The sequence below is a fragment of the Halichoerus grypus genome, chromosome 6, assembly GCF_964656455.1.
Source record: "Halichoerus grypus chromosome 6, mHalGry1.hap1.1, whole genome shotgun sequence".
Taxonomy (NCBI): Eukaryota; Metazoa; Chordata; class Mammalia; order Carnivora; family Phocidae; genus Halichoerus; species Halichoerus grypus.
The window spans coordinates 154,058,695-154,081,174 of record NC_135717.1 but is presented as its reverse complement, the minus strand read 5'-3'; the positions used below and the strand labels follow the sequence as shown (position 1 = coordinate 154,081,174).

Genomic DNA, 22,480 nt, shown 5'->3' with positions numbered 1-22,480 from the left:
TATGTATATCTATCTATCTATCTATCTAATCTAATCTATCTATCTATGAAGTGATCTTCCTTGAAGGATATGGCTCATATTTCAAAACTTCCAGGAGTAACGAACATTTTTATTCAGTATCTGGAAATGAGGAGATCCACTGACCCCCTTTAAGCAGCATATTTCAAAAGCAATAACTGTTTTCAAATGAAAATCTTTCAAAAAATTGTTGTAACTTTCACACACTAAGTAATATTGAATATACAGCTCACAAACTCAGTGATCACCGACATATAAATTATATTCAATTATAAAAGTGATGCCTTCAAGGAATTACTATTTGTCTCAAAATATGGCCTGCAGGCAAATCCAGCCTAGCAACTGTTTTGTAAATAAAATTCTACTGCAATATAGTTATGTCCATTTGTTTACATACTGTCTACAGCTACCTGCATGCTACAAAGGCAGAACTGAGTAACACCCAAGGCCTGAAATATTTACTATATGGCTCTTTAAAGAAAAAGTTTATACAACTGCTCTACACTGTGCCCTTAAGTTAATGCCCCCAAATGCTGTGAGTTTTTCTGTGTCACTGTCAGGTTCATTATGTTTACTTCCTACTGCAGCAGTTACCTGTGTGCCAACAACTAACACTTCTAATTTACTACAAAGATCCAAACGGGCTGTCCTATGTCAATTTAGGGATAGTTAAGCATCACAGAGGCTTCTTTGACTTATTTTCTTTGGAAATGTATTTTGGATCTGTATACTGATGTTATCAGAAAACTGAAGTATTGCAGCACCATCTGTTAAGGTCAGTTTTAAACTCCACAAACATTTAAATGTGTATGAACTACTTTTATCAGAACAGTGAAGACTCAAGAGGCAATTTCTAATAAAAGTATTCAAATGAACATCCTCAGACTAGAAGGTAACAGGTTAAGATCCTTTAAAAGTATATTCTCAACATGTGGCTCAACCTTTTTCAGCTGCAATACACTTATAGTTGCTTACTCCATGATGGGATAGACAAGCCACAATCTCCTGACCTCCAGATGTAACTCCAGTCCTTTCTCTCCCATGAATCCAAAAATCTTCCCTGGGAACCAAGAATCCGAATATTCTAAGAACAAATCATTTTCAGACATAAGAGTACTGGGTAAGGTCTCAGATCAATTTTTAAACTAAACATATCACAATTCTCCGTCTCTTACGTGGGCCATAACTCTGGCACATATACTACAGCCATACCTATATGCACAGCCCTGCCTCAAAAGCCAGACATTTTCGTGAAAAGCAAAAATATCCTCAAACGTTTTCTCTAGAATGGTAAGATGACGGACTATAACTGATGGATATCAGCCATTAAAATGAAATTGGTCATTATCAATTCCCATTTCTTCTCAATTCTTCAAATCCACTTCCTATAGGTTAAAATGTTAAGTATAATTAAGTTCCAAATGCTATTTGACTACATTTTAGAATCAGAATATAGTACAATAAAGAGCCCCAATACTGAAATCAACAAGCCTCACATGATCTTACACTTCTGAAGCTGCATAGCTGATTCTTAGAAGCAGTGAATTCTTTGAAAGGTTATGGAATGTTCTTCATTATTGGTAAGAGTTACCAATCAGAAAATGGATTAAAGAAATTATTTTTCTAAGTCTTAAGTTCAAATTGAAAGTCATTAGAGTAATATTCAAGCATCTAAAATCATAATTCCAAGCTTGTACTATTTACAAAAAATATTATGAAGGAGCCTCTCCCCTTTCCTAAATTTAATATTTTGATGTTCAGTCTGTTTAGCAAAAACAGAGAAATTAGTAAGATGAAAAAAAACATTCTGAGCTCATAATAATTATCTGAAAGGGCAATTAATTCATCCAACTGACAGAGGTGGGTTAGAAATGCTTTTAAATTTTATTATGTCTGCAACAAAACTATCAGAATAACTGCTTGAAAGAGAATATTTATAGAAGTGTTTACAGAGTATATAAATTCACACCTCTTTCATATTTGAGTCTTCTCAGTTTTTCATCATTTTTACTAGATTAAAAGCATAAAATATAAGTAAAACCAAAAGATACAAAGGAATCCAACTATTAATTTCAAACAGTCATAAACATTTCTGAACTCATCGCATAGATAACTTAAAAGCTAGTTATATTTGTATTTTTAAAGCACTATAGGCCACATTTATAAAAAACCATTTAAAAATGCATGTCTTTAAAAAATAAAAATAAAAAAATAAAAAGGCATGTCTTTACCCCAGAAATAATTAAGAACACACACAGACATGACACCAATTCCTTCCTCCGAAAACTGGTACTTAAAAGGGGGAAAAAAAGCATGTTTTGGGCGCCTGGGTGGCTCAGTTGGTTAAGCAACTGCCTTCGGCTCAGGTCATGATCCTGGAGTCCCGGGATCGAGTCCCGCATTGGACTCCCTGCTCAGCGGGGAGTCTGCTTCTCCCTCTGATCCTCCCCCTCTCATGCGCTGTCTCCCATTCTCTCTCTCAGATAAAAAAAAAAAAAAAAAGTCTAAAAAAAAGCATGTTTTAACTCTGCCTATAAGAAACCACAGTTAACTGATAAAGTTAATTGATACCCAGCTGATAAAGGAAAATTCTTCTTATAGGTCAGCTAATAAATGTAGAAGGAACAACAGAATTAGAAATTCACCATTTTGCAGTCCCCAATGAAGTAACTGATAATGCATGGATAGATATTAAAATAATTAAGTAAAAAGTTGTTGAAGAAAAGGATATTCCAATGGTACCAAGCTACCCCCACAGATTACTTGGAAACTGCAAAAAAGAAAAACGTACCTTTAAAAAAGAAACAGTGGGCTGTGACCACATTAACCAAGTGATCAAATACAGTAAAACTAGTAATAGAAAAACCTGACTTTACATCTGACGCAACAGACTATGACACAATATGAACATAGTATCACTTATATGTTCCTGCCAAAGTGCTTAATCTAAATCTAATGTAACCCTTTACAACTAATTCCAGTTCACAGAAAATAAAGGAATAGAGAAAAGTTTAATGACACCACAAGGAAAACAATAAAATTCTAAATATGAACTAGGTATTTACATGATACTGGAAAATTACTGTTAATTTATGTATATGTGATAATTTGGAGAATATCTAATTCTTGGTAGATGCTTAAAGTTTGTTTTCTTAAGTAGGCTCCACGCCCAGCATGAAGCCAAACTCGGGGCTCAAACTCATGACCCTGAGATCAAGACTTGAGCTGAGGGGCACGTGGGCAACTCAGTCAGTTAAGCTGCCAACTCTTGATTTCGGCTCAGGTCATGATCTCAGGGTTGTGAGATCCATCCTCGAGAGGCTCAGCTCCCAGAGGGGAGTCTGCTTCTTTCCTTCTCCCTCTCCCTATGTCCCTACCCCTCCTTCTGAAATAATTAAATAAATCTTAATTAAAAAAAAAAAAAGACATGAGCTGAGATCAAGAGTCGGACACCTAACAACTGAGCTACCCAGGCGACCCAGATGCTTGAAGTTTTTAGAAGTGAGGACTCAAAAGAGACTTGGGGCACCTGGCTGGCTCTGTTGGTAGAACATGCAACTCTTGATCTTGGGGTCATGAGTTCAAGCCCCATGTTGGGATTGGAGAATTAACTTAAAAAAAAAAAAAAAAAGACTTATTTTTAAATGGTCTAGCAAAAAAAAAAAACAATAGAAAACACATACATATATAAAGACATATAAAAATACTGTTGATTTCTTTACTAACATGAAAACAAATTTAGAAATGGGTTACAAAGCTGTTTGTAGTATAGTTCTATCTTGAAAAACATTCCCAGGTATTTATAATACACATCTGTATACAGAGGCAATAGAGGAAGAAATAGCATGTCAATAGTGGTTTTAAAATTCATTGGCAGAATTTAGAAGATTTTTCTTTTTTTCTTTTTGCTTATCTGTATTTCCTACCTCTTCTATAATGGATATGTATTGCTTATAGAACAACTGTCCCAAACAACCGCCTCCTAAATTTAGAAATAGATATCAAGAATTTCAAAATAATTCTTCATTCTAGAGATCCAGAATAAGAGAAAAATCAGACCTGATTAATACTAAGATGTTCATCACAGAAGTTTTTCTAATAGTAAAAATCTGAAAAAACTAGGGAAATATTCAAAAATAGGGAAATCACTAATAAAATTATGCTAAGTATAAAATAGAATAGCATTATAATCATTCAAAATTGGTTTAAAAAATTTTTAATGACACAGGAAATGCACACAGAATGTCAATATTTTTAAAAGGGAAAATTACTAATTACAAGAGGGAAAAACAGTAATGACAAACTAGAGAAACTGGATAATACTTATCTTAGTGATAAAATCTGACATCATGTGCCTCCAGATGTGACAACCTTGAATTACCTACTTGTCTAGTATTCCATCCAAAAAACACAAACTACTGGGGTGCCTGGGTGGCTCAGTTGGTTAAAAGCTTCTGACTTTGGCTCAGGTTGTGATCTAGGCAGGCTGGCCCTGTGCTCAGTGGGGAGTCTGCTTCTCCCTTTCCCTCTCTCTTTGCCCCTGCCCCTGCTCGTGCTCTAAGAAAAAAATCTTTTAAAAAATACACAAACTTCTCTCAAGTAATTCAGAAAAAGTAGTATGTATACAGATTCACCAATATATTATTTTCCACATTTACCTTCTTTCTATCTTGCAAGGAGAAAATGTAATCTTACTGGTATATTATACAGTATATGTATAATTGTCATATTCCATTGGGAGAGAGAACGATAGATGAGGCAAATGTTAAAGAGAACCTGAATGAAAGGTATGTAGGAGTTCTTTGTACTATTCTCTTAATATGGAATTATTTCAAAAATAAAGTTAAATAAAATATTGTACTCAACCTGAGTGGTCGTTACACAGGTAAGTTGTGATAATTCATAGAATTTTTAGTAAGTTTATTAAAAAAAACAATGAAGGGGAAAAAAAAGAGAGAGAGAGGCAAACCAAGAAACAGACTCTTAACTATAGAGAACAAATTGATGGTTACCAGAGGGGAGGAGGTATGGGGGATGGGTGAAACAGGTGATGCGGATCAAGGAGTGCACTTGCACTATGTTGTACACCTGAAACTGCATGTTAACTAACTGGAATTTAAATGAAAACCAAAAAAAAAAAATGAAGGCAGATACAAAACTATATTTAATACTTTACCAAGTATTAAGAATACTGATTCTGATCTATTTGCAAATAATCAAAACTGGTTATATGAATGTCAAAAATATCAAAACTTACTAAAGAGCAAACATAATCACAATCATTTTTTTTTATTTCTCCATGGCATACAACATTGCTTTTCTTTTCTTTTTTTTTTTAAAAGATTTTATTTATTTGACAGAGAGAGACACAGCGAGAGAGGGAACACAAGCAGGGGGAGTGGGAAAGGGAGAAGCAGGCTTCCCTTGGAGCAGGGAGCCTGATGCGGGGCTCGATCCCAGGACCTAGGATCATGACCTGAGCCAAAGGCAGACACTTAACGACTGAGCCACCCAGGCACCCCCAACATTGCTTTTCAATAGTTAAGTATTACTCCAAAAAATATTATAACATATAATTAATATCTTCCTCTATTGTTTCAAAAGCAGAAGTTATTCTACCTCCATAATGTTTAATTTGCAATAGAAAATGATAGTAAGGAGGGAAAGGTAGTCTTTAACGTTTATAAAATCTCAATTTTTCTTGTATTAAACATTACTTCAAGTGTTCCACCACATTCACATGGTTAAAAATATTAACAATCTATTAATAAGTATAGGAAATCAATGGCTTTCTTCCACTTTAGCAATAAACATATAGAAATGGAAACAGGTATAAAAACATCTTGTTTACATCAGTAACAAAACCATAAAATACTTAAAAATAAATTTAACAAAAAAGGAACAGGATCTACCTGAAAATAAATCAGAGTAAGTGGGAAAACATACTATGACAATGGGTAAGACAATGTGACACACCTGTCAATTTTCTGAAACCAATACATAAATGCAATTCTGATCAGAATTCTAAAGAAAGCATTTTTCTGTGGGTATGTGTGTTAAGACTATGTGACTGAGAATAGCTAAATATAAAAAAGAACTGTGCTTGGTGCGTGTGGCAGAGAAAGACTTGCCTCATCAAACTATCAATATATATTATAAAGTTGCTGATAATCAGATCCAAATAGTACTAGCATAGGAATACACAAGTAGATCAGTAGAATAATAGAAATTGGTTGATTATGAAAATATAGTTCCATTATATGAGAATATAGTATATGGCAAAGGTGGGCATTCAATTCAGTAGAATGAATTATTTAATAAACAATTCTAGCACAACTGGCTATCCATTTGAAAGAAAATAAAATTAGCACTCCCAATCCTATACAAAAATAATTCCAGACTAACTAAAGATGTAATAAAACACAGAGTAAGAGTTTGAAAAAAAATCTAAGAGACCTGCTAGGAACCCAGAAATATAAAACATAAACATACACTGTATACAAAATTTTAAAACTTTTGGAAGAACAAAAGAACAAAGCCAACAATCAGAAAGTGCTCAAAATCATTAGCAGTTTGGGAATCATAAGCTAAAGTATTAATATATTCTTTGATTCAGCAACTCCACTCCTGGAAAACTATCCCATAATAAAACTGCCATAACATAAGGAGATAATACACACACACGTGTGTGTGTGTGTGTGTGTATATATATATATAATATATATGTATATGTATATTCGTAGAAATGTTCATTACAGAATGGTTTGTAATATGGCAAAAGAGAGACAAAATGAAGGCTCATCAATTAGAAAATGGTGGAATAAAGTATGGCATATTCACACTATGGAATATTATGAAGCCATTCAAAAGAATAACTGCTATTCTGACTGACTTGGAGGGCCTTCCAAGAGATAGTCCTGAAGGAGAAAAGGTGAGGAAAGTGTGCCTAGGATTCCATTTTGGAAAACAAGACCAAGAGTCCCATTACATAAACAGACATAGATGTACACAAATATGAGTGTATAAAAATATGGAAGGCTACCTGCTAGGTGGTTACATGGGTCTGGAAGGAAGGGAAGGAAGAGGGAACAAGCAAAATAAATAAATAAATAAAAATATTGTATTTAAAAATAAATGTGATTATATGTACTGTGAAAATTTAAGTTAATTAATGTGAAATTACTTGTCTGTGACATTTCAAAAATAGATGCTTTAAGAGAGGGATAGTGACAAGAAGAACCATGAGAGACAATGGACTCTGAAAAACAAACTGAGGGTTCTAGAGGGGAGGGGGTTGGGAGGATGGGTTAGCCTGGTGATGGGTATTGAGGAGGGCACGTTCTGCATGGAGCACTGGGTGTTATGCACAAACAATGAATCATGGAACACTATATCTAAAACTAATGATGTAATGTATGGGGATTAACATAACAATAAAAAAATTAAAAAAAAAAAAAAGAGAGGGATAGTGACTGATGAATTCAAATTCAAAGAAAAGATGCTCATGACATAAAATTTAAGAACTTTATACTTATTCTCTGAAAGTACTGGGAATGAAGGAGGGGGATTAAAATATAACATCATGTTCTTTCCTAAAGTTTAAAGAAAAACAATGATGTCTTTACAGATCAATGAAACAAGGCTACAGTAGAAGCTTTCTTAACCAACTATTGCAACCACTGGATTAACTGATGCTCTTGATTCTCTCTGTAAAATATACTAACCAATGCCCACTGTATGCTGAATATGACGGGCTGACAGGTTCCTGTTCTGAATAATAACAGCAGCAGCTAACACTTAATGCTTACCATGTGTCTGTTACTCTCCTAAGTGCTTTACATATATTATTCCTCACAACCCTATGAAGTGCTCATTTTATAGATGAAGAAATGAAAGCATAGACATGATAAATTACTTGCCCAAGTCACAAAGCTAATAAGTGTTAAGAGCTGGGATTCAAGTGAATCCCAGCTTCCGTGTTCTTAACCAGTCAGCATAATGCCACTATGAGTGTCTGCTGACCAGCTTAAATGTATCCTTTCAGAATCAGGTGATTTGTCTTCCAACAATCAGGTGATTTGTCTGCAAACCAGTGTAAGTCATCTGTACTTGTTAGTATAATTATGTAATTTAGTTATATAGTACATAAAAAGAATTTTTCCAATGAAACGTACTACTCAGAAAAGTCTCAATAACGGCAAGTCATCAAAAAATACTTCTGTCAAATTAAGTGTAGGTAAGAACTGCAAATGGTTTCAGGAAAAAAATGTAAACATCCAGGTATCAGCCCTCAGATTAATTAGCTTTTATTCTTCACGGAAGCTCAAAATGGATTACATTTATAGACAATGCATTATGGATATAGATTATGGGAAGAAAAAAGTGGAGTACAATACAAATCCACGTTCAAATACTGAGATTGATGAAAAACAAATGTTTAATTTTTATCAATAAAGATTTTTAAGTTTTGTGATCCCCACTTTAACATGCTTTTTCGATTAACTGAACTATTACTGGTCCCAATCATTTTGGATAAGAGGGCTTCTACTGTATTTTCTGTAACAAATTCACAAGCTTTTATTAAGGTAGTGGAGCAAAGTTCTGAGAAAAATCAAATCCGCTTTATTGCTAAGCTACAACTTTCAAAGTCAAACTGGAAGTTATTTTATGATTCTTACCCATCTTGTGTGGGTGGGTACTCGCATTCTTGTCCTTTGGGAAATACACCGTTAGGATACAGGTCACATATTGGAACTGAGGGAGGGTCTGTTTGAACTTTTGCTGTGAGATACAAATAAAGCATTAACTTCTGTAGTTAAAAATAAAATTAAGCAGTTATCATTACAGTTTTTCTCAGTTCCTAATGGTTGTTATATGTCCTAATTTTAAGGAACCTCCTTGCTATCACAGCCTTGTAGTTAAAAACAGAAGATACTTCACCATGCTGGCCACCTCCTCTCCAATTTACTGTTGCTTGGGAACAGAAATATTCAACTCCTCAGAATTCTATTATGTATTTAAACAGTATATGCCTTGGCAGAAAGCACATTTCTAATATTTTTGTCTTTATTTACTATACCGGAAATGGAACAGCATATAGAGGCTGGTTTTCACAAATAAAAATCAAAGAGGCAACAAGAAAGTATGAAAGAAACCCTATAGCAATGAGGTAAAAATATAAAGCTATTATGTATTAATAAAATAAGTGAAAAACTTATTTCAAGGGTATATTAGGTATAAAAGTTAAGAGTATACACACCCAGTGCTAAAAGAATTTAGGTAGCCATTTACAAATTTCCAGATACTTTTAAAAAGTTATAGTCCTTAGCATACATTTTAAGGACATTATTTCCCAAACTATATTCTAAAAGACACCAGTGTTCCAAGATGATTTTTAAAAATATCTGGAGATTTGTCTTCTAAAATTTTTTTTAAGTATATAAGAACTAGTTATAGAATTCTTATTATATGAAGAACTGCCTTTTAGTAATGAACGCTGTTTCCAAAAAATGCCAGAAAGTGGAGTTTATTAATTCATGCAGCAATATAGGACATTCGATACATATCTGCAGCATTTCAACTACTGAGGTGAAATATGTGGTTTCCTTTTGATTATAACTGGTCTTATGGAATTTGTGTGTCTTAAATTTTAACACCTATTTTGCTCTCTTTGTTCTGCAATGGGGGAAAAAAAAGAACTATATAAATAAAAGTATAACCGTTTACTGAGCCAAATCATTTATCTATGGAACCACGTTTTGGTTCCTTCTTTTAATTCAAACACTCAGTATCTTATGAGCATCAAACATTTTTCTGTCTTTACATAATGTTTAAAAGTGTTCTATGGGCAAATCAACTTGGGAAACACTGTTTTAGGTTCCTCCTAAGAGGGAACATTAGAATTTAAAATCAAAAAAGATCTTAGAGATTATCTAATTTTGCTTTACACAAATTTTACTTTTCATTTCTACTGATTCCTTCCTCACTATGATGAGAAACCACTTTAAAGGATATGGTTCTTAACACTTTCACCCCTATTTGCCAACCCTGAATTTGTCAGTGTTCCTTTTAAGGTGGTATTAGAATTGACTTGTAATAATAGTCCAAATAAGGTATAATTAGTTTAAGACTATACTACTGATTCTAAAAATCCTAAGCTATTAAATAGTTACAACTCCCTGCTTTTTGGCTTACATTATACTAGCACTTAAAATCCTTAGATCCTATCACCCTGTATTAACATTATATATGTCTACTAAATTTCAGCTTGTTAATACTAGCCTATTTCTCAGTTTTCCTGATCTTTTGAAATCTTGAGTTTTATCAACCAAAGTATTACCGTGTCACCCTCAGCTTTATCTCATCTACAATTCTGATAAAGATGCCTTTTATATTGTCCATAAATTATTAAGACAAAATAAAAGACTCAAAGAGATCATTAGAGAAAAATTTTGTAATTAAAATATGAGAGCTGAAGTCTAGCCTTAACCACTTATTAACTGTGACTTGGACAAATGGCTAGATGTGCCAAGCCTCAGTTTCCTCATCTACAAAATGAAGAACCAGATGAAATCTTGGATAACCTTTGAAAATTATAATGTACTATGTCCAAGTTATTATCTAAAACTATGCATAATTATAACAATCTGTACTGCAGTTACCATTAACTATCACTTATAATTCTCTCACTTTATAGATGAGGAAAATGAGGGCAGTGAACGGTCCATAATTACATTATTTGGCTTATTCCAGAAGTGATTTACGACAGTCTACAAGGATATCTAAAATACACAAATAAGAGACAGTAAATTAGAGAACAAAAATCGAAACATGGAAAGAACATAAAATAGAACCTGAAATACTGCCAATACAAAACCACAGTTTGGGCTCTAAGCCCTCTAGTAGCCAATATTTAAAAAAAAAAAAAAAAAAAAAAGGCTAGATTATTTGCATTGGTCACGTTTATGAGATAAGCACATAAGGTACTCAGGAAAAGCACAATTATTCTTGATACCAAGACCAGACAAAAGACTGTCTCTTGAGAGTACTCATAAAGAAATATAATGAACAGTAAGTTCAACAACATCCTCAGAGGAAGCACAATAAAAGATGATGGCATCACACTAAAACATCTGTCAGTGGAAGAATTTTACCAAGGGCAAATACAAAATAGTCCCTTAACATTCCTCCCTGCTTATCTACCTTCATTAGGGAGTAATTTAACAGTATTGGGAGAAACAGTTCTCTCTCAAGCCGTTCTCAGGTAACACCATGTCTCGAGGACATTTCTAACAATTTTTGAATGGAAGGAATATGACATCACAATCCCTGGAAGATTCCTAGAACACAGGTAACCTGTGCTCATTAAATACAGACTATGCTAGGGATAGAACTGACATCCTATGACTAGAAGGATCTAAAAATAGATGCCTGAATAGAAAAAAAGGCTATCCCATCCTCATCTGGAGACACATCAGGAAAATTGCTGGTAGAGCCAAAAGCTTTCTTAAAAAATATTTAAGAATATTTCTCTTAACAGAGATAAAAATGAACCAAGCCTCCAACTATTCCGATTCATAAAATTTTAGCCTGATTTAAAGGAAGGTATAACCAGATACTCAGTGGTCCCTACAGCCCAAAGGGCATCCAAGATTGGAACTTGCTCTGATTCTCAACCCAACCTTTATTCCCCAATACTATACAATCTCCCCCTGGTCTCCCTAATAGAATTTCAGGTCCCTGAAGAGGTTTGGTTTGCCATTTATAGAAACAAAACACAAGCAGGATCATATTTTAAGTAAATATGAAATAGTACAATGTTATTAATAAAATTTAACCATATGCACAGATTTTAAATAATGGTACTCCTCATTAAATATTTATCAAGAATCTCGTAATTTCAAAGCTGGCAGGTGAACTGCAAACTATGTTTATCCTGTTACGCACAGTGGTACCACTTTACTCATCCCTGACAGAACTGTTACTTGTATTATTCAAGTTTTAAATTATAAATTCATTCCTAAATTGCAGTAAAATGCAACCAACTTATTATTAACATCCCTTAGCTCAATAATAGGTAAAGAAAATACCAACAGATTGTTAAATGAAAAAACAGTTGTAGGTTTCACTAAATTCCACCTCTAGTAAGCCTAAATTTATCTCCTTGACATACAATGGGATCTCACGCAACTTCAAACCTACTCTTCAAACCTGCTGGTTAATAAACACTTTTTGTCAAGTAAGATCAACTTAAGACACTAACGTCCTCTCTTCTTCTTCTTCTTTTTCTTCTTCTTTCCAGTTGCTCCATCTCCATCCCCATCTCCATCTAGGAAAAGGGCATTTCAAGTACATATTTATTTAAACCTCATAAGCAGAGGAACAAAGCAAGCACAAGCAGACAAGTACACACACACACAAAGCATCTTAAATAGGATATAATAAAACTGACCCAATATTCTTAGAAAAGAATTCTGAATTTTGCTAATGTATCAGAATTTGACTTGTGTAATCAAAAGCACTACGGAAACTTTATTTTGACTTACTCTAATACAAGAATTGTTGAATAAGATATTCTTAAGAATAAAAAATGTGTTACCACTCTTTTTCAAAAGCTAGGAAAAAGAACTAGTGTTAGTTTAATACCAATAATAATGACTGTGTGACTTTACCTAAAATAATACTAGTTTGCTTACATATGCTTTGTGGTTCAACACTTGCATTTCATGATCTCATGTGATCCTCAAAGCAATTTTATGAGGTAAAACAAGGAATGTTTAAGGGACATGCCCAAGAAAATCCCAACTAGTAAATGGCAGAACCAGACCAAGAATATGTCGCCTGATTACTAATCAGGGAGGAGTATTTGGGGTGTCATATTTTAAAATATCTTTTCCTGCATAGTTATTATTAGAGAAGAAGAGTTCTCCTTCTGGATCAAATTATATGCAAAAATCAGAGGGCATACATGCTCTTCCTAGGTTCACAGTTCTCAGATTCTCAAAAGAACCTGATGCCCAAAAATGGGGATTAAGAACTGTTTCAAAAAATAGTTTGCAAGGGGCACCTGGGTGACTCAGTCAGTTAAGTGTCCAACTCTTGATCTCAGCTCAGGTCTTGATCTCAGGGTCATGAGTTCAAGCCAAAGTGGACAAAAGAGTACCCCAAATAGCCAGTATCTGCCTGTCACTTTTTTTTTTTTAAAGATTCTATTTATTTATTTGAGCAAGAGACAGAGAGAGCATGAGTGGGGTGAGGGGTAGAGGGTGAAGGACAAGCAAACTCCCCGCTGAGCGTGGAGCCAGACGTGGGGATCGATCCCAGGACCCTGAGACCATGACCTGAGCCGATGTCAGATGCTTAGCTGACTGAGCCACCCAGGCACCCCTGCCTGTCAGTTTTTATAACAATCTTTTATGAAGTCCATACCATACTCTTGAACTTGGAGAAAAGATAAAGAATGCTATTATGGCCAAGACTAAATAAATAGTGACTTAAAATATTTTAAGTAAAGGATCAAAAATAGACTGAAGGGTCTGAATTTCTAAAAACACTGCTCAATAAATTTCAACAATCATGAAGTACACCAACCTACCCACAAATCACACTGCTATGAAATAGGGATGAATAGGAAGCTGTGGCAGACAATTAGAAGTTGACAGTTTAATAGTATGTTCACCATACAGTCTTTTAAATGTTTCACATAGTGGCAGTAACTCATGGCTAGCATCAGTAATTTTAGATCATGAAATCCACACCCATAAAACAATGTCAAATGACTGCTTACATTTTCTAATCAAAGAGCTCCTCCCTTTTTACTCCCAGATTGATAAGCAGGAGCCATAAAAGAAATCTTCTCACCACTATATTCTAATTATCACACCAAATTGCAACCTTTTTTAATTTTTACAAAATGATTAGGGGCTTACAATGACCCCTACTTGTCTGTGAGCTCCTTAAAGATTACATACCATTTCCTAAATTAAGACACAGGACTAAGCATGTGATAAATATTCACTCTATTCAACAAATGAATGTTCTTTTAGTTTATTTTATCCTGCTTTTTTTCACCTAAATGAGAAACAGGAAACAGCAGTTTAGCAAAGAGGGAGGTAACATGGGGCGCCTGGGTGGCTCAGTTATTAAGCATCTGCCTTCGGCTCAGGTCATGATCCCAGGGTCCTGGGATTGAGCCCCGCATCAGGCTCGCTGCTCGGCGGGAAGCCTGCTTCTCCCTCTTCCACTCCCCCTGCTTGTGTTCCCTCTCTAGCTGTGTCTCTCTCTGTCAAATAAATAAATAAAATCTTAAAAAAAAAAAAAAAAAAGAGGGAGGTAACATGATATAGGGCTTTAATGGACTGAATGATAGGAAACTGCCAATACTTGATAATTTTTTACTTACGAAATTGCAATTTTTATTATTATTTTTTTGAGAGCAAAAGGAAGGGAGAAAGAGAGGGAGGGAGGGAGAAAGAGAGAGGGAGAGAGAGAATCCCAAACAAGCTCCACATGCAGCACAGAGCCCAACGCGGGGCTTGATCTCACGACCCTGAGATCATTTCCTGAGCCAAAAATCAAGAGTCAGACACTCAACCCACTGTGCTACCCAGGCACCCCTCATTTTTTTTTTTTTTAAGATTTTCATTTTTATTTTTAAGTAACCTCTACACCCAATGTGGGGCTTGAACTCACAACCCTGATATCAAGAGTTGCACGCTCTATCAACTGAGCCAGCCAGATGCCCACAAAATTGCAATTTATGTTCAGTCTTATGAATTGGGTACAGGAAACACAGGAACACAGTGAAAACACACAAATATGACTGACTTACTCATTATTGGTTTCTAGATTCAAAAGCCCAAAACACAACTTTCAATTTCCTCATGTGTCATATAATCTAATTCACATATTCTGCACTACAATTTTAATAGTAACCTTCATTCATTCAATAAATGTTGCTGAGTTCTTAAGTGACAGGTAATAGGGGCAGAATAGCAAACAAGATAGTCTTTACTCTGGAAGAACATTCAATGCCTAGCATACTGCTACATACACTAGATCCAACCTAAAACAAATGCTTCAGGATGTATAACCGGTTTTAGGGGCGCCTGGGTGGCTCAGTCGGTTAAGCGTCTGCCTTCGGCTCAGGTCATGATCCCAGGGTCCTGGGACTGAGCCCCACATAGGGCTCCCTGCTCGGCAGGGAGTCTGCTTCTCCCTCTCCCTCTGCGCCCCTGCCCTGCCCTTGTGCACAGGAGCACAAGCGCTCTCTCTAAAATAAGTAAATAAAATCTTGAAAGAAATGTATAACCAGTTTTATTTACTTATTTTCTTAAGATTTTATTTATTTGTCAGAGAGAGAGAGAACACAAGCAGGGAGAGCAGCAGGCAGAGGCAGAAGCAGACTCCCCATTGAGCAGGGAGCCCGATGCGGACTCTACTCCAGGACCCTAGTCATGACCTGAGCCAAAGGCAGTTGCTTAACCAACTGAGCCACTCAGGCGCCCCTAACCAGTTTCAAATACATACTAAAAATCCTGCCAGCTGTGTGACCTTGGGCAAATTATTTAGCCTCTCTCTCCCACGGTCTCTTCATCTTTTAAATGAGAGAAGATGAAGCTCTTCCTTTGATACTCAATCATCCTTCTGAGGCTAGTTACTTTTTCCAGTGTTCAAGGTGTGTATTCAGTATAGGATAATAGCTGCTGTTTTTGAACTCTTGCGCAAGATAGTAGTAAAGCCTGGATCCAAATACAAACTATATATGCTTATACTCCCATGCATTATACCGTGCCACAATTTATGTTTTTATAAGTCTTTCTTTCACAGCATCCCAGGATATTCTTAACAGGCAGAGGCTGTTCGTATCTATTTCTGTATTAGCCCTATACCCAAATCAAGTAATATTTGCTGAATGAAAATTGGACATCTATATGCAAGAAAAAAAAAGGAATCTCAGTTCTTGCCTTGCACTATATACAAAAATTAACTCTAAATGGATATATAAAACTTCTTGAAGAGAATATAAGAAAAAAATCTTCATGACCCTACAGACAGCAATTATTTAACTTTTTGGAAAAAAAACATGACCCATGAAGAAATAAAATAAATGGAACTTCATCAAAATTAAAATCTTTTCTGCTGCAAACGATACCAGCATGAAAGAAAATATTGGTAAAACATATATCAGATAAAGAACTTATATCAAGAATAAAGAACCACTACAACTCAGTATGACAACACATAGCCCAACTGAAAAATGGACAAAAGATATGAACAAACATTTCACCAAAGAAATATGAAAGGCAAAAACATGAAAAGATGTTCAACATCAGCAGTCATTAGGGAAATGCAATTTAAAACCACAATGACATCCCACTGCACACCTGTTAGAAAAGCTAATTTAAAAATTAACAATACCAAGTGCTTAAGAGATACAAAGGACCTGGAACTCTCAACCAGTGCTGACGGGAAAGCAAAATGATACAGCTACTCTGAAAAACAGTTTGATAGTTTCTTGTAAGATTAAACATACACTTCCCATATGACCAGCAACGCTACTCCTAGGTACTCACCCAGGAGAAATGAAAACTTATGCCCACACAAAGACTTGTATGCAAATGTTGTCTTCATTCATAACACAAAAACTAGAAACAACCCGAATATCCATCAACTAGTAAGTAGGTAAACAAATTTGGAATACTACTCAGCAATAAAATGTAATGAATTACTGATACTTATGCAGCTGGATGACTCTCAAAAGTATCACGCTAAGGCAAATAAGCCAAAAAAAGCTGCACACTATAATAATTCCATTTATATGATATTGTAGAAAAAGCTACGTAACAGAAAATGTATCAATGGTTGTGTGGGATCAGGGTGTGGAGCAAGAGAATGGACTACAAAAGGGTAAAAGGGAACTTTTTTGTGGAGATGGAAATGTTAAATGAAAATGGTTTTTATCCTGGTTGTGGTTACACAAATGCATACGTTCGTCAAAACTCACCAAACTATATACTTATAAAGGATGAATATATAGAACGTACAATATCATGAGTAAACCTAATATAAACGATGGACTTGGCATAATAATGATGTGTCAATGTAGGTTCATCAATTGTCACAAATGCACCACTCCAGTGGGGGATGTTGATTATGGGAGAGGCTATGCATGTGTGGTGGTAGGGAGTATATGGGAAATCTCTATACCTTCTGCTTAATTTTGCTGTGAACCTAAGTAAAACTGTTCTAAAACATAAAGTCTGTTTTTGAAAATAGTGAATATAGTCCTGGGCAATCTATACATTAATAAATTTGACTTAAAACTTTATCGAATTACTTCTAGCACAATGCTAAATGCCCACAGGATTAACTTTTCATACTCCAGTTTCAAATTAAACACATCTAAAATTAACTCAATACCTTCTTCTTTGCTACACCCCTCTCCCCCAATCTCTTAACCCACTCTCCCTCTCTACTTCACAATTTCAGTGAACAGCACCAATATTCTGTCACCAAATTCAAATCTCTAGAGTCTACCTATGCCTCTCCTTCCTTCTCCCCTGATTTAAAGTCTTTTAAGTCCTTTGAATTCTGCTTCCACAACCACTATTCCATTAGATCCTTCCCTTCCATTCTCATTTATGCCCACCTATTTAAATATATTTATTTGAGAGAGAGAGAGAGAGCTTGCAGGCATGCACCGGGGGGGGGGGGGGGGGGGGAGGGGGGGGAGGGGAAGCAAAGCCTGACATGGGGCTCAATCTCAGGACTCTGAAATCATGACCTGAGCTGAAATCAAGAGTTGGAAGCTCAACTGAGCCACCCAGGTGCCCCCCACCAATTTAAATAATCATTACCACATACTTGGGCTGTTAAGTGCCCTCCAAAATGATCTCCAAGCTTTTCCTGAATGTTTCCTCTTTTCTAACAACCCTGCATATATATGAGGACTAAATTATATTTTAGAACAGTCTTCTCTCTTTTTAACATTTTCTTTTTTAAGTAAACTCTATGCCTAATGTGGGGTTTGAATTCCTGACCCCGAGATCAAGAGTCATATGCTCTACCAACTGAGCTAGCCAGGCACCCCTACAACTTTCTTTTAAAAATGCTCCAAGGTTCCTTCAACAAATCATCTCATATGGCCAGTCTGCACTATTCACTACACTTGGAATACATTCTTGGCATTGTCCTGCCCCAAAGTGGTCTCTTCTGTTTGGTTTTATTCCAGTCCCATTCCTTCCAAAGAGCCTTCCTTCAGCACTCAGCCCGCAATTCCACCTCCAAATTTCAATAAACTTTATTGCAGGTACTGATATATCTTTTTTTTTTTAAGATTTTTATTTGTCAGAGAGAGAGAGCACAAGCAGGGGGAGCAGCAGAGGGAGAGGTAGAAGCAGGCTCGTCACTGAGCAAGGAGCCTGATGTGGGACTCGATCCCAGGACCCTGGGATCATGACCTGAGCCGAAGGCAGACGCTTAACGACTGCGCCACCCAGGCGTCCCGGTTATGGTGTATCTTTTCCTCCCTTTGTTTTGTCCCTCTACCCCACCACCAGTTTTCCTTTAGAACAAAGATTCTGAAATACTAACCTTCCATCTTCTCTAAGAACTCTCATAACAGATTAGTAGTACTGATTGATACTGATTTTTGATGCAAATCAGGAAAACAACTCAACTGGAGAAAACCAACAGTCCTACAATCATCTTTAAAACATTGATGATTTCCAGTCTGACAAATTTTCTCCTTCAATGTCAAGAGATTCATACAACTTCATAGAAGAGCAATGGAACAAAGAACACTCTTCAAGATTAGCATTGTGATGCTCTACACAGTAGGTCCACAGCAATCTATTATATAAGCTTGAGTTTACAAGCCCCTTTCTTGCCAAGAGCTCAAAATATGTTCATAATTTGAAGCACAAACCAAGGTAAAATGGACAAGAGGCTTGCTTAAGGAAAAGCTAACTATTCTCTTGAACCCTAGCACTTTTTCCACCAAATTTTGACTCTAAGCTCCTTGAAGGCAGAGAGCTTATTTTTTTTTTTTTAAAGATTTTATTTATTTGACAGAGCGAGATACACAGCAAGAGAGAGAACACAAGCAGGGGGAGTGGGAGAGGGAGAAGCAGGCCTCCTGCAGAGCAGGAAGCCCGATGCGGGGCTCGATCCCAGGACCCTGGGATCATGACCTGAGCCGAAGGCAGACGCTTAACGAATGAGCCACCCAGGCACCACCGAGAGCTTATGTTTCTAAAGGAGAAACAACTACTCTGCATTATCCTAACATGACAAAGTACAGCAGGTATTTTTTGCTAAGGACTAGAAGACACAAGCCCAAGTTGGCAGTGGTTAAGGAAGAGCAGTAGGCTGCAATAGTAGATAATTGAGAATGGGAAAGCCCCATCACCCCTTCTACCAAAAGAGGCTGTAGAATAGCAAATATTCCCTCCACTGTCTTACTGATAGCATCAATTTCTAGAATTTCAAGATTTACTATCTTTAAGAAATCTTATAGGACCAACATACTACAAGCAGCTAGGGTCAGGGAACAGAGTAGGACTCTGTTATATAGAAGGACTCCAATATACTCCTTGAGAATAGAAGGAGCTTTTGTACAGAGTAAAAGAAAGACTTCAAATCAGGTTCTCGGTTCGAAACTTTGGCTCCACTCTACACATACTAGTTGTGTCACATTGGGCAAATGACATAATAACTATCATTTCCTGAGAAGAGCACCTACTTTGCTAGGTTTTGTGAAGGTAAAATGAGAACACATGTGAAAGTATCCTAGGACAGTGCCTTGTATATATTAGTTGTTCAATAAATGTTAAATAAACAGTCCTTCAATTTCTTTTTGTTTTTTTTTAAGATTTTATTTATTTGAGAGAGAGTGAGAGTGAGAGTGAGAGAGCACAAGCAGGGGGAGCGGCAGAGGGAGCAGGAGAAGCAGGCTCTCCACTGAGCAGGAAGCAGATGCAATGTGGGGCTAGATCACAGGACTCTGGGATCATGACCCTAGCCAAAGGCAGACGCTTAACCAACTGAGCCACCCAGGTGCCCCAGCAGTCCTTCAATTTCATCTTAATACCCCCTACTTGGCATTTTACCAAGTACATTTTTAAAAAGTTGAGATCTGTGTAATTTGAGCAGTCATTCAACCTATCCAACTTTTTAAGAATTGCTAATAAATACCTTTTCGTTTTTATCTGTGACATTGAGGCTTTAATGTTAATTAAAACACCAGAACCATAAACTATATGGACAAATAAGTAGATTTTGTTTAAAGAATGTCATATCTTTTTCCTTTTCCAACCACAAAAATCAAATTTACTATTTACCTTCATCGTCATCATCTCTTTCTTTCTCTTCCAATGCTTGTCTTTCCAATTGTCTTGCTACCTCATCAACTGAGGCTCCTGTTTCTTTATCAGGTTCCTGTTGCCCTGCTGATCAAATATAACATAAATCAAATCTAATAAAGATACTTTCCAACTAGAATATGTTCTAAGGATCCTGGAGAACACACAAGTCCTTTCCTGCCTGATAACTATTTGTGAAACAAAAACAGAAACATTATTATAAACATAACAGAATTTATTTAATGACAAAAATCCCCCACATCTAAGTAGCACTGTTCATTCAACAAAATATCCATTATACCTTCTCTGTGCTAGCAACTAAAGGATAAACAAAAATGTGAGTTGGTCCGTATCCATAAGTTGTCTCACTTTTTAAAGTATTTAACAATTAGACTACTACAACAAACACTTTATTAAACAAACAGGTACTTAAGATAGATAATAAATGCTGAAGGTCTTAGTAAGAGGAGGATTTCAACGGGACATTGGGAACTTCAAGTCTTCATGAGAAATAAGTCATCAAGCTAGGCTGGGTAAAATCAAAATAAATAGGAAAAGATAATTCCATTACTAAAAAACAAAATTCTTGAACAGCTAAGCACAATACCAGCTTCCCCCTCCACCCAAGTGAATGCAATCTAGCTGTAGTAGCAATAGGTGTATGTAGAAAGAAATAGTATTACCAGTTAGCACATATTGAAGTGATATTCTGGCTACTGTAGAGGATTCATATTGAGAGATACAACCGTTAAAAATGTATTAGGGGCATCTGAAAGGACAAACTGAAGAGTTTGGAAGCCAGGAACAGCCACCAGCCTAAGTCCTAGGATTAAATTTTCTCTGGAAGTGTCCCAGCACCCACAACTTTCCCTTTTCAACTCCCATTTAATCAGTACTTCAGAAAGATATTAACCCTTTCCAACCTCTCTCAACTTCACCTTCATCACTTATAGCCTCTCCATTTGTCTCTCAATCTTTGTGTGGCTGATTTTAAAAACAGGTACAAACATTGTTTTCCTAAAAGGAAGGACCACGTACAACAAAAAACACTACTTCTCAAAAATTTAAGTTCCTAACTCATAATGTAATCCAAGTGTAAACTTTCAGCCTTACCAGTGGATTTAGAGAAGTTCCGTTCCAACCCATAGAATATTCTATCCGAACTGCCTGCAAAAGGCATCATAATTCAGGCGTAAAAGCCCTGAAGCTTGACAACGCTATGGCTTTAGGCAGGTGAAAATTCGCAGCACTACCACGTATTCTGCAATTACTACTCAGTGACATGACCGCGTGGGCATACACACATATACACACACCTCAAAAGTGCAGCCGGCAACAAAAATCCCTCTGTAAACCGGGAAGGTGGGGGGAGGTGCGGTCAAGGCACTGAGACTTGCCCACTCCACGCCCATCCTTGAAAATATGTTCCAGGTACCTCCAGCAAAGCGGTGACAGTGTGGGTCAGAACCAGATTTTTGAGGAGGGCAAACTGCGAGGAGGGTGGCAGGGTTGAGCCCTGTGCACAGCTTCGAGTCCGCTGCACGATCTGTGTGGGAGCTCAGTTCCGGCACGTCTAAGGGCTCAGGCCCAGCAACCCCAGAACTACCTCACAAGCTGAGGCACCCTTTTCACCCCACCCCACCCCCAACACCTCCCTAGTGCCACAGAAAGAAAAGCCGCCTCTTCTCGAGACTGGAAATCTGTAGCCTGGTTTTGACACACACTGTCCTGGGAATCAGTCCAGTGCAGTGTTCGACTCCCCAGTTTCTGTCACCCCCGCCCGGCCTGGGCCCAGCCGTTCGACCCTCCCCGGCGGGGACTGGGAACACATAAAACTCCTTTACCTGTGGCAGCCCCTTTACTCTTCTTCTTCTTCCGTCTTTTTTTCTTGGCTGCTTCCTCAGCTGTAGAGACAGCTCCCTCTTCTCTGTCGTCTGGATCCAGGTCGCCATTCAGGTGGCTCCCGGAGGACGCTGCCTCCTCCACGCCCGCCATGTTGCCCGAGAGAGCGCGCGAGAGAGTGAGACAGAGCGGCGAGGGCCCGCTCCTTCTTCACCCACCTACACCAGCGACGCCGGAAGCTGCTCTCGATGGTACGG

General features: G+C 36.8%; 1 protein-coding gene across 2 annotated transcripts in view; it reads right to left on the bottom strand.

Moving 5' to 3' along the window:
* Positions 1-22,480, bottom strand: part of METAP2 (methionyl aminopeptidase 2) — a 30,462-nt gene extending 7,982 nt beyond the window's left edge. Inside the window, exons 1-4 of one of the 2 annotated variants that reach the window (XM_036085874.2) lie at positions 22,226-22,480; positions 20,361-20,468; positions 12,281-12,346; positions 8,697-8,799 (exon numbers count right to left, since the gene is read on the bottom strand). In XM_036085874.2, coding sequence (XP_035941767.1) covers positions 8,697-8,799; positions 12,281-12,346; positions 20,361-20,468; positions 22,226-22,376 — 428 coding nt within the window. In that variant the 5' untranslated portion in view covers positions 22,377-22,480. The remainder of the gene's footprint in view (positions 1-8,696; positions 8,800-12,280; positions 12,347-20,360; positions 20,469-22,225) is intronic. The other variant, XM_036085875.2, reaches the window with a different exon arrangement.